Source organism: Aptenodytes forsteri, unplaced genomic scaffold (genome assembly GCF_000699145.1).
Source record: "Aptenodytes forsteri isolate BGI_AS27 unplaced genomic scaffold, ASM69914v1 Scaffold75, whole genome shotgun sequence".
NCBI classification, from domain to species: Eukaryota; Metazoa; Chordata; class Aves; order Sphenisciformes; family Spheniscidae; genus Aptenodytes; species Aptenodytes forsteri.
The window spans coordinates 1757211-1770933 of record NW_008794171.1 but is presented as its reverse complement, the minus strand read 5'-3'; the positions used below and the strand labels follow the sequence as shown (position 1 = coordinate 1770933).

General features: G+C 41.2%; 2 protein-coding genes across 2 annotated transcripts in view; both read left to right on the top strand.

Annotated features, from left to right (window-relative positions):
• CUNH11orf97 (chromosome unknown C11orf97 homolog) overlaps nucleotides 1-6401 on the top strand; it is a 6717-nt gene extending 316 nt beyond the window's left edge. The window contains exons 2-4 of the mRNA XM_009282364.1: nucleotides 639-743; nucleotides 4057-4182; nucleotides 6334-6401. Coding sequence (XP_009280639.1) covers nucleotides 639-743; nucleotides 4057-4182; nucleotides 6334-6401 — 299 coding nt within the window. The remainder of the gene's footprint in view (nucleotides 1-638; nucleotides 744-4056; nucleotides 4183-6333) is intronic.
• Nucleotides 6402-7645: 1244 nt separating this feature from the next.
• FUT4 (fucosyltransferase 4) overlaps nucleotides 7646-13723 on the top strand; it is a 7643-nt gene continuing 1565 nt past the window's right edge. The window contains exons 1-2 of the mRNA XM_009282352.1: nucleotides 7646-7761; nucleotides 11893-11906. Of these exons, the coding sequence (XP_009280627.1) occupies nucleotides 7646-7761; nucleotides 11893-11906 (130 nt within the window). The remainder of the gene's footprint in view (nucleotides 7762-11892; nucleotides 11907-13723) is intronic.

Genomic DNA, 13723 nt, shown 5'->3' with positions numbered 1-13723 from the left:
GGCGCCCGCCTCACCGCCCCCCGCCCGTTGAGGCCTCCGTTCCCCTTCCCGCTCCCCTGCCACCTCCGCCGGGGTGTCCCCTCGGGGAAGCCGAGCCTTTCCCCCCGCAGCTCCCCACTGATCCCTCGCGTCCACCTTGCTTGGCGGTCCCGCGGCACCGTGCACCCCACTACGGGAGGGGTGTGGGTACTGCCCTGTCAGGCAGGGACTCCCCTGCCGCCATGAAGTGCCCTAATCGCTCATCAGCTCCTTGGACATCTCTTTCAGCGAGGACGTATCCTTGGAGACCTCCTCCATACGCGGCCCTGCCTTGGGTTGTTCGCCGTGGGGAGAGATAGTGGCCGCGTCTCCTCGAGTGCCCTGGGGTGGCCTTAGCTCCTCCATGGGAGAGCCCCCTCACCGCGCTGCAGCCCACCAGCACTCCCCTTTCAGATTTACCCACCACGGTCCTGTCGTGAGGAATCGCTTGATGTTGGGGAGCAGGGCCTGGCTGAACACTATATTTGTAAATGATTTGTCTTAAAGTGTATGAAAGACAGAATTAGAGCAGCATAAAATGACGTTATGTTCGGCAAAGCACGTTAGCATTCAGGGGATTTAAAATAACTGGGTTTTTTTGTAATATGTTTTACTCACAGGGAAGAAATTTGTATATGTTGAGCCATCTAGGAGAGTTAAAGAAATACTTGAAGAGGAGCTTTATTTTCGGAAAGAAGCATGCCATGTTAAACATCCAGCTGCAGGTAATCCTCTTTATCAGCAAATGGCAAGTGTTTGTCAGGGCAAATGAAAAATAGTTTTGAGGAACTGTGGCAAAATTACTAGTTTAAAAGACCAGCCCAGAACATTTATGTAATAGCTTGGGGAACATTTAGAAACAGAAGAATTACATATAGTCTTTATTACCGGAAAGAAGCATGCCATGTTAAACATCCAGCTGCAGGTAATCCTCTTTATCAGCAAATGGCAAGTGTTTGTCAGGGCAAATGAAAAATAGTTTTGAGGAACTGTGGCAAAATTACTAGTTTAAAAGACCAGCCCAGAACATTTATGTAATAGCTTGGGGAACATTTAGAAACAGAAGAATTACATATAGTCTTTATTTCTTTTTTTTTTTTTTATAGTCTGAAATTACAGGACCATAGAGAACATGAATAATTCCATATGATCTATCAGTTTAATAAAACAGAAACAAATGCCAAGCAGTAGGGAGGTTTTGTTACCTTTTTCTTTGAAAGAAGTGCTGTAGTTATTAGAATACTTTGTCCCCTTCTGCTATTCAAAACCGAAGCTGGTGTTGAAAAAAAAGGATTGAGGTAAGATTGATAAATAAAGAACAGGAAAACAGTGAAAGCAATTAGAAAATCAGTCTGTTTAGGCAGTTTAAAGGTATGGAGAGACTTGATTACAGCAGGCAAACGAGGAAACTGAAGTCTAAGAAGGAACAAGGTGTTCGGTCTAGCTAAACTATTAAAAGTTCTGAGAACTGGAGGTGAAAATGAGGTAAGATCAGAGTAGAAATAAGCATTTTTTAACAAAAAGAGAACTTAATAAAAATTTCTTTACTGAAAGAGTGGTTAAACATTGGACCAGGCTGCCCAGGGAAGTGGTTGAGTCGCCATCCCTGAAAGTATTTAAAAGACGTGTAGATGTGGTGCTTAGGGACATGGTTTAGTGGGCATGGTGGTGTTGGGTTGATGGTTGGACTCGATGATCTTAGAGGTCTTTTCCAACCTTAATGATTCTATCATTAATACTGGAACAATTTAACAAAGATCACTCAGATTTACCATTTTTAATACACACTTAAAATACTTTGCACTTAAACGGTTAGCCCTGGTCCAAGCTATTTGCTAGTCTTGGTGCAGGAATAAGCCTGATGTCATGTGACCCACATAAGACAAAACTTACATGATGCTGGTGGTCTCCTGCAGCCATAAGATCTATTAATCTAATTGTAGAAAATTAATTTTCAGAAGTTTGTAATGTTTAAGGATAGGTCATCTTATCTGGTTGACTGCAAAGTCTTACTGCCTTTATCAGCCAAGCCATTGTATTTTATTAGGTACCTCTCTGTAGAGTCCACTGAGTAAAGCTGGTTATTCCACAGCTTCCCTCACTAGTTTGTTCTAGTGGTTGGTGTATTTAAAAAAAAAAAAAAAAATCCTGATTAATAATTTGGATTTGCATGATTCAGCTCCTTGCTTTTCTTGGATATGTAATAGTGCCTTTTTTAGTATCCAGGATTTTCTTCCGGAGAAGGTATATACACATACTTGGTTTTGGCTCTTTAAGTACTCTCACCAGTTGTTTTGCCTCTTCTTTTAAAATGTGAATACCAAATCTGATAATGGTATTTCAGTATTTGTATCACGAGTAGCCTGTAGAGAGAGAGAATCATCTACTTATTTTAGAGCTAACATTAGCACTAGGACCTTGAACTGTTTGTCGACTGTTACTCCTAAATCCATGATGCTTTTGCTCCACAATACACAGTTCTCATTCTGTAGCCCCACATTCTCTTCTGTAGAGTAAAGCTATTCCTTGGTTATATTAAAGCTGCATTTTGTTGGAATAAGCCCATCACTATATCTCCTATTACATCCTCCACAAATGTAATAAGGGCATTTTTGCCTTTGTTTCCAAATTTGGAAAATTTTGAAAAAAGTCTGGTTTCTCTTATGTAGGATTGAGACCCAAGTCTAAACTCACTCAAAATGAATTTAAAGCAGTTGGATTCACAGACAAAAATGTACATAAGTTAGGTGATGTAATCAGTATCCTGTCAGATGTAAAGACCATTTGAACCTGCAACTCCATTACTGTGATTAGGCTCCTTAGGCAATTACAGCACACAGCTGCAAATGAATGACTTGTGTAGGCTCTGTTTATAGTAAATGGAGAGAAAAAGGCACTTTGAAAAAGCAGTTCTTCTGACTTGTCCTAGATACCTACCATTGCATGCGTCATGCTCTGAAAGTGCCTGTTCTTTTCCCATTGACTGTAAAGGGGTTCTGGACAAGTAGCTGAGTTGCAGATGTTAACATTGGTCTGCTCAGTCTGCTTATGTGTCTGATGTTACTAAGAGCTGAACACAACTATATTTCACTGCATCCATCTGCCAATGGATCAAAATTGTCTGGAATATTTCAGTCTGATCGTATAAATGGATGCTACCATATATGTTCTCATGATTTCTGGGGAGTCCCCCAATGAAATATATGTTACAAAGGCTTAAAGTACTAAAGATAATACAGAAACACCACAAAAATACTCATTGCAGGAATGTATAATATGGGTGTATAACAAGCTCAGTATATAAATGGTATGTGTAGCATAATGTTATATGTATAGCATAGCAATGCCATGTATAATAAGGTCAAACAGATGCTGGTGTACAGATATTCAGCAAGTACCTAGTTTCTTTTTCATCTGTATACATTTGGAGAATTAGAGATGCTCCCTAAGTGGCCTGGGCTCTGATAAACAACAATTGTCAGGTTGGGTGGTTACTGATTTACACAGTTTAGATTATTAGTAAGTTTATTGTTTTACATAAATTAGATGGTTAGTAAATTGTAACCTTTCCACAAAATAAATTAGCTTTTTTGTTTTGTTTTGGTGGTGTTGGTTTTGTTTTGGTTTTTTGTTTGTTTTTTTTTTTTTTTTTTTTTGGGGGGTGGGTGTTGTTCTGCTATCTTTTTATGAGAGCATTTGGTATTACAGTATGACCAATAAATCATGCTGGATGCATCGATGGCATTACTGCTGTTTCTTACACATTATAGAGCAGCTGCGTCCTGCTTCAGTTAGGAGCCTAGTAGTCCTAAGCTGTTCTACAGACAGCAGGGAGCATCATATACCTTTAGCAATCTGAATTGCTCTCTGAAGATGTCAATCTCTTTTCATTAACTATGGAGGAAGATTATAGTGTTCTGCTTAACTACTTCTAATTACTGTCTAGACCAAAGAGACTGTCTTTCAAAAGTTACATTAAATCTAGAACAAATTGAAGTAATCAGTTATAATGGTATTATTTTCACAAATTATTAACAGTGGCTGTGGAAGGAATTTGGAGTGTGAAAAAGAATTTCTCCATTGGAAGCCTGAAGCCAGTGTCACAGAACAGAAATGGTTTACTTTTGCAGCCTCAATTCTACTCAAGGCATGCAGGAATGAAAAGTAAGAGTCAATAATAAGAAACTTCCATTATAACACCTCATTTTAAAATTGCAGGGTAATATTATTTTAAAATTCATAGACATCTCACAGGACTGCCGATTACCTATATAGTCTTATAGTTATCACCTCTGGGCATCTTTCTGCAGAGCTAACCCACCTATTCCTTTAGTTAGTAGCCAACAGACTTGAAATCTTTGCATAAGAAATCTGTTTAGGACTGCTGTGTTGAGTCACCTTATTTCATTTTCTGAAACCTTTTGTAAATGTGTGGACTAATCACTTGTTTCCTACTGATAGGTGGTGAGTGTTGGTTTTGTGTACATAATGAACCTTAGCTGCCTTTCTTAACATCCAAACTTAACAAATTCAAATGTTTGGAAAAGCCCTCCTCCAGAGTGTGATCTAGGTATCATTTCAGGCATTTTAGCATTTGCCTGCAATGGTCAGCTGGTGCTCTGGGACACGTATTTTCTTTCTTTACAGTCTGTGGAGTGTGCCTTTTGTGGAGCAGACCTGTTCCTTATGAGCTGGTGGATTTTAGCACAGTCTTCTCAATGTGCCCACCTTCTCTCTTTCAGTGAAATGTTTTAACTTTGTAGTGAAAGGTGAAAGCTTCCAACCCTAAGGAAACAAAGTTCATTAGCTTTCTAAGAGGAATATCATTAGTGCCATGACCTTGCAGAATATATGAACTCAGCATATTTTGCCATCAAACGAAGCTTCTTCCCATGTTCTTGGGGGCTAGTGGTTTAAAAATACAGCTAGCTGCATGACTAGCACTTCTTTCTTCCTATCTTGATCTTGTGAGCTCTGGAGATAGTGGCATCTTAGTTGCAACAGCAGCATGAATTAAGTTATTGCTAGTATAAGAAGCGTTTAACCAGTACAACCACCTGCCACGCTGCCTTTACTCTAGAGTTACTACTTGTAAGAATATTTTGGTTATAGAGCAGGCCTAATCTATGCCAAGTATTAACTGCAGTCACTTCTGGTCATGTACTTAAACCAAGAAAATTTTAGCTACACCATAGAAAATACAACCAAAGAATGCCTCAGAGTTTGGAGACGTTGCCTGAACTCGTGTACCTGAGGCTTCTAGTGAAGGCACACAGAGTTTTTAAAGATCCTGATCTCCTCCATTTCCTGTTAAGATCCGTGAAGAAAGAACAGCTTTAAAACAAAGCAGTTTATTCAGATTGATTCAGGTGCTGAAATTTATGGGATCTGTTGGTTTTCCTTTGGGAATTTAGATGTACCTTCATTCCCAGGGACTGCTGCTAGAGACAAGTGGTGCTTTCCTCACTAGCTATACTGCCTGTTTTGCAGTGGAATAGGCAGGTACCATGAGAGAAGGGGTGGCAGAAAAGATAGAAGACAGGAGAAAAACTGGAAGCAATCTGGCTTCAGCTCCTATACTCACCAAACCTTTTCCATTCACACACCCTTTTCTGTGAAAGGATCTGAGGAAGAATGAGGTGGTAATACAGTAATTGGGAGATGGAGTAGGTACAGGCTATGGAAATGGACAAAAAAGAAGAGGGATTTCCAGAGAGAAGATGAGCCTACTGTGTTTAGTGCCAGAAGGAAAGGCACCAGCAAAAGGAAAAGGAAGAAGCACAGACAAGGGGAATGAAAGAGGAGACACAGAACAGGTCGGGAATTCCTGAAGGGAACTGGAGAGAGAACACAGTTCAGCAACGCAGAGATAGAAACTGTAAGAAATGAAGGGAAAAGATGTAGGAGAAATAGGTAGAAGAGAGAAAAACAAAAAAATATATATACCCATGTTGCTGAATTTACTGAAGTTAATGCATTTATTTTTGCTTCTCCCTTCTATTGCCTTTCCCTAAAAGTGACTAGTGGTTTGGGGGGCTCACTATGTGGTGTCTCATCCATCCTTAGAGCAGATCTTGTTTTTTTACAGATTGCTGAACTTTAGTGCTGTGAAGACCTGAGCCCGTTCTGATGTGTCAGATCAAACATCAAAATGACTAGCTGCCTTTGGAAATGTAGATCTGTATTTCTAAGATTTTGAAGAAAGTTCTGCTTGGATAGGGAGCTATTTCCTCTTTGTTTGTTGCTGTTTTATTAATATGCTCATGCTGCTTTTTAATCTGATGTTGTAGTAGCCAAATCTGATCCACCTTTCAGCCAGTGATGAAGATGTCACAATCCAGAGATTACAAAATGTTCTTGCTGACAAAAACGTGCTGCTGTGAAACTTGACATTTTCATAGGCTTCTCTGTTGCAAAGTGATTCAAAGTTCCAGCAGAAGATTGTGATGTAATTGAAGAGATGCCTTAAAATACCTTAGGCTGAGTCCATTCATTAAACTGAGCAGTCCAGAAGTCAAGAGTTTGTGATTTGATACCTAGCCTGATTTAATAAAAGTTTAACATAAATAAGCCTCTCTCTCTATGTCTCTATATATGTAAGAGTTATCATAGTGTCAAAGAACCACAGAGGTAGCATGGAAACCAAAATAACCTGTCACTTAACTCTCGCTCTTAACCATTGTTACAGCAAAGTAATACCAAATAATCATTAGTTTGTTTTGTATTATCACACTGTCACCGAAAATTGGGAATAAAACTCCTTAACACTGGGTGTATTAAAGAGCAGGCATTACTTTATTCGGCCGGGTGCATGGGGGATCTCTCCTCCTAGCGTGCACACCGTATGTTGCATCAACTGTCCCTTATATGGTTCTGCGATATGCATATTCATAATAATTTCTTGGAAAAATCATGCATATTCATTATATTTCTAGGAACTAATTATACTATTTGCATAGTCTTTCACACATGCATTTTGAGTCCTTAGGAGCATCTTCAGGTGTCTTAGATGGTCTCTGGAGGTCTCTCGTGGTCTCTTGTGGTCTTTGCAGGAGGTGAACTTGTCTTGAACCTTTGGGCCCTTCTCCTTATATGGTCACAAATTGGCTCATCACTGCCATTTGCCACAGTTTTGGTTGTCCTCCTCTGCTTTCTGCTAGTACTTATCTGTCTCTCACGATGTGCTCTTTAGCTGTGGCTTTGATGCGATGTACTCGTTAGCTTTGGCCTTGTATGTTTGATGCACGCTTGATTAGTCCAGCATTTTATCTTACAACTATTCACACCAGCACCACTTAGGAAACAAATGTGGATCCTTCTAGGTACTGTATAAAAGCAGAACAAAAGATAGCTTTGAAAGGTCATGGGTGATTGGAGAAGGTACCAGAGACAGGAGTGACATTTGCAGCTACAGACCAGCTGCAGTGCTCTGGTAGCGGACGAGAGGCTGGAAGCTCTCTCCAGCAAAGCATCTGAGCTGACTGAGCCTGAACCGTGCAGGAGGAAGTGAAGAGTGATAGTAGTTGGAGACTCCCTGCTGAGGGAGATGGAAGCTCCTATTTGCTGCCCCAATGTGCTGTCTGGGGAGGTTTGTTGAGGGACTGAGATCTGGGAAGATGTGTCGAGCATGCCGAGTCTTGTCTGGGCCTCAGACTTTTACTCCCTGCTGCTCTTCCACGTGGTCACCAACGATACCGCCAGGGGAGACATGGAGCGTATCAAGCACGACTACATTGCTGTAGGGTGAGTCAAAGACATAGGTGCCCAGGTGGTTTCTCCTCAATGCTACTGGTGAGGGGGTAGGGCTTGAGGAATGGATGGATCCTGTAGGTCAACTATTGTTTGCACAGCTGGTGCTGAAAATGGGGAGTTGACTTTTATGACTATGGGATGTCCCCTCTTTGAGGACTAAGAACTGCTAGGAAGAGATGAGATTCACCTCAACAAGTGGGGCAAACGCTGTGTTTGTACCTTGTCTAGAAGGATCCATGATTGTTTCCTAAGTGCTGTGATAGCACAAGAAACACACAGTAGTGATCTTTTGCCTGGCCAACCTGGGGAGGAGAACTATAAGTAGGAGTGACAGGGGAGGGAGATGACAACCCACAATCAAGTGAGGAGGTGGTGGACCAGGTTGGTAGGCATGATATTTCCTGTCTTCATGTTTAACAATCTAACTCAATGATCAGTCTTTGCCATACTTCTAGAATAATTGTAGCACATTCTTTTCCAAATTAATAATACTTAGCACTTACCCTACAGTTTTCATTGCCAGAATTCTTCCCAGACATCCCTCCAGCACATTTGTGGGATAAACAAGTGTTACTGTCTTTTTAAAGGCAGGAATTCTATTGTACAGTGAAAAAAATGAACTGGGACTGATGGATAATTTAAAATCAGAGTCAAAGATCTCCTTATTCCCAGTGCTAACTCAGACTGATAATTCACATCTTTCCTAAGGTGTGATCCTAAGAGGTGGAGATGGGATTTGTTTCTGGTGCTCTCAGATTCTAAGGAAGTATCTAAACCACACAGAATATTGTTAAAAAGGAAGAGTCTCAGTGACAACTTTGTGAAGCTAGACTTTGTTTTCCTTTGCTTTTTTTACAATTATCTGTGAATGAAATGGGATGTTTGTTTTTTGAGTGTCTGGAACTCTTCTCTGACACTAAAAGTTTGGTTTTATTTTTATATCAGTGAGAAGGGGGGGAAAAAAACCTTAGTTTGCTCTAAGCCAACTCTTTTCAGCATTTCCATTTGAATTCTAAATGAAAAAAAATATTGGCACTGAAAATTGCACCTGAGGCACTAGAGGAGTAGCTGCTTTTGAAAACATTATTCTCACTTTTTAGATGGAAATTTGATCATGAACCACACAATAATGTTTGAAAAACACTGGGTTTTCAGATAGAGGCTTTGATTAAGCTTGTTGCATCTCACTTCTGCTCCTTGCTTTGTTTTTATTCTACTCCACCCCCCTGCTTTCTCATTCTTAGTAATTTTTTTTTTCCATGATCTTGTTTTAAAATTTTCCAAATGAAAAGACTTTCTGGGTCTATCCTGGATTCCTGCACTAGCTCAGTTTTGCTGCAATAAAGGCAGATTTGTGAATCTCATTTGTGCCTTTGCTCCCTCTTCCTTTTTGTGCAACCTTGTACAACGGAGAAATGTCTTTTAGATCTCTTCTACTGAATATTTTATTTCAGTTATGAGGCTTGAGGAATTCTTAGCTAGTCCGATATATTCATGTTCATGACCTTTTACGTGTCTCATCTTTCATTTGAATAAAACTAAGCAATTTGTTTAAATATAATAACATTGCATAATATGATAGTAATGCTATTAATATTACTATGTTTACAATATATTTATAATATTTTATTAAATATTGTTTTGGATTATTTAAATTAACTGTGCTCACATTTTAACAGTGATTTTTTACTGTCTAACTATTCAGCTACCCTTTTATTTTTTTAATATTATTTCATTTCCAAACTAAACACTGCTGTTTTAAGACAAATGTTATCATTGCTTCCATGTATTAATAACAGTGTTCAAACACTGACATCTTTCAAAGGCTATGTCTACATTATCAAGCAATGAAGCACAACAGGAGGGGGTCAAGTTGTTAAAGCAATTGGTGTTGAGAGCCCCATAACTAGACTATATGTGGTTTAGGAGATTTACTTCAAACTAGAGCTAGTCTTATCTCCTGGCCTGAAACATCACCTCGATGCTTGAGGTTCGAAGATGTTTGAAGAAAAGCTCTACCACAAACCCTTGCCCTCTGGCCTGGGGGATGCTCACGGGGTAAAATGAGAGCATCAGAGCTGGTTGCACATCATTGCCCCTGCCACTGTTGCTGTGTAAGATGCAGTCCCGTGCTCCAAAAACCAAGGAAGACTGAAATCCATGATAACTGCCAACAAATATCCACAGAGCCAAATTCAGACTTGCTGGTACACACACACGTGTTAAAGTGCCTGGGGATCGTGTGGTTTTGGTAGGAAAGTTTTCTGCTCTGATTTTGGCTCTGGTCTACACTGCTGAACAACAAAGATGTGTGCTGCAATGGGCGGCAAAGAGTGTTCCGGGACAGGATCCTCCACTCACAGTGTGCACAGCACATCTGTTCATGCCTGTGCCTTGACCTGGAGATGTCAACTTTAGATAGTTTTAATCCAACCCTGCTCACAGTCACAAGTGGAACTCTAGCCGGGCAGAAACATGCTGTTCATCCAACAAGGCAGGCATCAACTTTCAACTGAATCTGTTACCTCTGGTCATATTTCAGAATTTTAAACTTCCAAGCAGAAAGATCATGATCCTGAATATGAAGCACTAGGTAATAAAATTACAGGCATTTAAACTTTACACTAAAATACAGTGTGCAATTTATACAGAACAGAACTTTTATCACTCTTTTTCACACAGGATTTAGGTTCTTACTTGGCAAAAACTTGTGTTGAAACCATGGCAACTATTTGTGAAGAAGAGATTTCAAAGTCATTCTTAGTGTCATTTTGGTACCAGATAGCAGCCTGCTACTCTTTGAAGATGATCATGTTTTCTTAGGATAAAAAACTCCACAGGGTTTCCCTGGTTGACAGAATGTCTGGCTTGATAGCTGTGGCTGAAAATACAATCATATCTTGCAAGTACCTTTTAAACTGTGTTTGCAAGACAGCTGACAAATAACTTCAAAGACTTCTCTAGGCTTAAGTACTTCTCAAGTGTGATAAAACAGAGTGAGTCAGAGTAGAAGAGGAAGCCAGCTGGGAAGTGCTAGGCAAAAACATTTACTGCTGTTAGAAATGGCAAACATTTAACCTTCAAATAAGTAAAATATCTTTTATTTTGCAACAGCTGCATTACTAACGGCCAGCATTTTATTTTAAATTCCTGACTATCAGCAACAGTGGAGCTTACTGTGGTTTCCACAGAGCAGTTAAACCACAGTTCCCCAATTTGTGTATACAGTACCAAGAAATCTGTGTGGTCCTCGTCCACAGAGCTATCTCCTGGGCTGGTTTACCTCCAAAGCAGACAAAACCAGGTGTGTTTCCTCTGGAAGGTGTGCAGGCATCTGGTAATGCTACTCAACCTTCATCACGTTGTACTTCCCAGTGGCATCTGTGGAGTTTTTCCCAAGCCAGAGTGAACAAAACTGCTTGACAAAACCCTACCAGCACAGAGTAGCTGATGGCGATTGTGCCACGGACATGCTGTGTCTTACGGCAGAAATGAGGCAAACTGGAGCTGATGTGGGTTACTGCCAGGCTGGTATTTCTTCTCCAGAAGAGAAATGAGACATTAAAAAGGAGAGAGAAACTGTACTGCTACTGTAGAGCATTGTATTTCTACATTTGTTTGCAGTTTTCTACTGTGGTAAAATAATTTTCCCAGATTCCCATTTTGTGACTGCAATTAGTGTTATTTGTCAAGACAGGTCCTATATTTATTGCACTAAGAGATTTTTTTGCTACTATTGGCTAGCACACTATTTTGCAGACAATACTAAACTAGAAAGCGAGGTTGACATCCTGGCTTGTACAACTTCAATTCAGAGAGGCCTTGATAAACTTGGAGTAAGCCAACAGAAACCTCGGGAAGTTCAGCAGGGAGAAAGAGCAAGTTTTGTGTGTGGAGCAGAAAATCCCCATGCACTGGTACAGGCTGGGAACTGGCTGGCTGATAAACCACCATGCTGGAAAGGACCTGGGGGCTACATGAACATCAAGCTGAATGTGAGCTCTCCTTGAAAATAAAGCAAGCCACATGCCGTGCAACATCAGAAGTACGTCCAATAGGTTGAGGAAAATAATTATCCCCCACTGGTGAAGCACCACCAGCAATACTGTCTCCAGTTTCCAGCCTCCCAGTTCAAGAAGGATGTTGAGAACATGGTCTAGTGGAAGGCTACCGAGATGATGAGAGACCCTACAGCACACAAGCTAAGGGGAGAGGTTGAGGGAGATGGTCTTGTTTAGTCATGTGAAGAGGAGGCGATGGGGTGATTTAATGGGAGCCAGCAAGTACCTGAAGGTAAGTTATGAAGACGATGGAGCCAGACTCTCTTTGGATATAACAAGGGACAACAGCCATAAATTACAGGCTGGGAGATTCAGGGCTGGACATTAGGAAAAAATTCTTCACCGAGAGGGTGGCGCAGCCCTGGGACAGGCTGCCAGAGGTGTTGTGGAGTCTCTATCCTTGAATGTTTTCAACACCTTGGTGCTACTCCAGCTAGCACCTAGGTAGGCACCTTGGCTAGTGCTGGCAATGGTGCTCCTCTGAGTGGGAGGGTGGATTTGTGACCTCCAGAGATCCTTCCAGCCAACACTGTATGTTGGAGCAGAGGCAGTGAGATACCGATGATAACCACAGCTGTTGATGTTTCTTATGTTTTATGAGTGCTAACAACATGGACAACGGAAGTCTGCAAGCGCTTTTGTGTACAATTAATAAGTTATGACCTAGTTACTAGCCTGACACCAACATCACACACAACTCTTCTTTATTTTGGGGGGTAAACAGGCTTGAATCACTTTTTTTACTAGTATAGAGACAAGTCACAGGGCCTTAACCTATGTGGTTATGCTATGCTGCAATCCAAATGATCACTGAGAACTTATGCCTGGTGTAACTCCGCTGCCTTTGGTAGATCTACAGGAGAGGACCTTGGATCTATAGCTGTTGGATATGAAAACGTATAGTGTCAGAGCTGGAAACTCTCCAGTTCCGTACAAACAGTTTCTGAACTGTGTGAATCAATGACCTCATAGTTCACCAAAGCAAATGACTTGGGAAAAAAGTTTTGAGCCTATCTGATACACTTCTTCATACCAGCTCTGTGAAACAGAGCTGGAAAAAGTAATTTTCTGGTAACCATAAGGTTTTGTAGTTTTTAAATAGCTGTGAGATTTAAAAATTTGAATGTGAACATATGTGGTTCTAAGTTTTAAAAGGAAAAAAAAATTCTCTAATTGCTTTTATTTTTCCAAATTGTTAGTCCTTTTAGAGGTGCTTGAAACTGAACTTGACAGGAATTCAAAGCTACTGTGGCTGCTTTTTTTTTTTTCCTAAATAAGTGATTTATTCAAACCTCTCAACTTCACTCTCTAAATTGCTTTTTCCTAAATAAGTGATTTATTCAAACCTTCTCTCAACTTCACTCTCTAAATTGCAACTGTTTTAAAAGAAAATCCCCTGCCTCTTCCAAAGTACTTCCCTGCAAGGCCATGGAATACAGCGTGTGAACACAGCTCAGCTGGTGTGGGAAAACACTTTTACTGGAGTTTAAAACCTCTGACTCTGGTTCAGGCATGGATGGGAAGACATAGGAAGCGAGAAGGTGCATGGGAAGCAGCGGAGCAGTCCTGCTCTCTCCTGGGCAAGAGGGCAGGGAGATTGCGTCGGCCTTTGTGGCATGCATGGCAGTGGTCCTCTGCCCCACACTCCTACCTGCGCTCACAGGGTGCGGGTGCCCCGAAGCCCCTGTGAGCCGTCCCCACGACCCTTCTCCTGTGTGCTGGGGTCTGGGCTCTGGTCAGGGGGGCCCTTCCCAAGTGCGGAGACACAAATTCCCTCTGCAGCCCCGAGTCGGGGACGAGCAATCAAGCGGGCCGGGGAGCAAGGGCTGCCATTGCCTGGACCTGCCCGCGGCCACCTCAGTGACCCCCGGGGCTGCCATCACCTGCAGCTG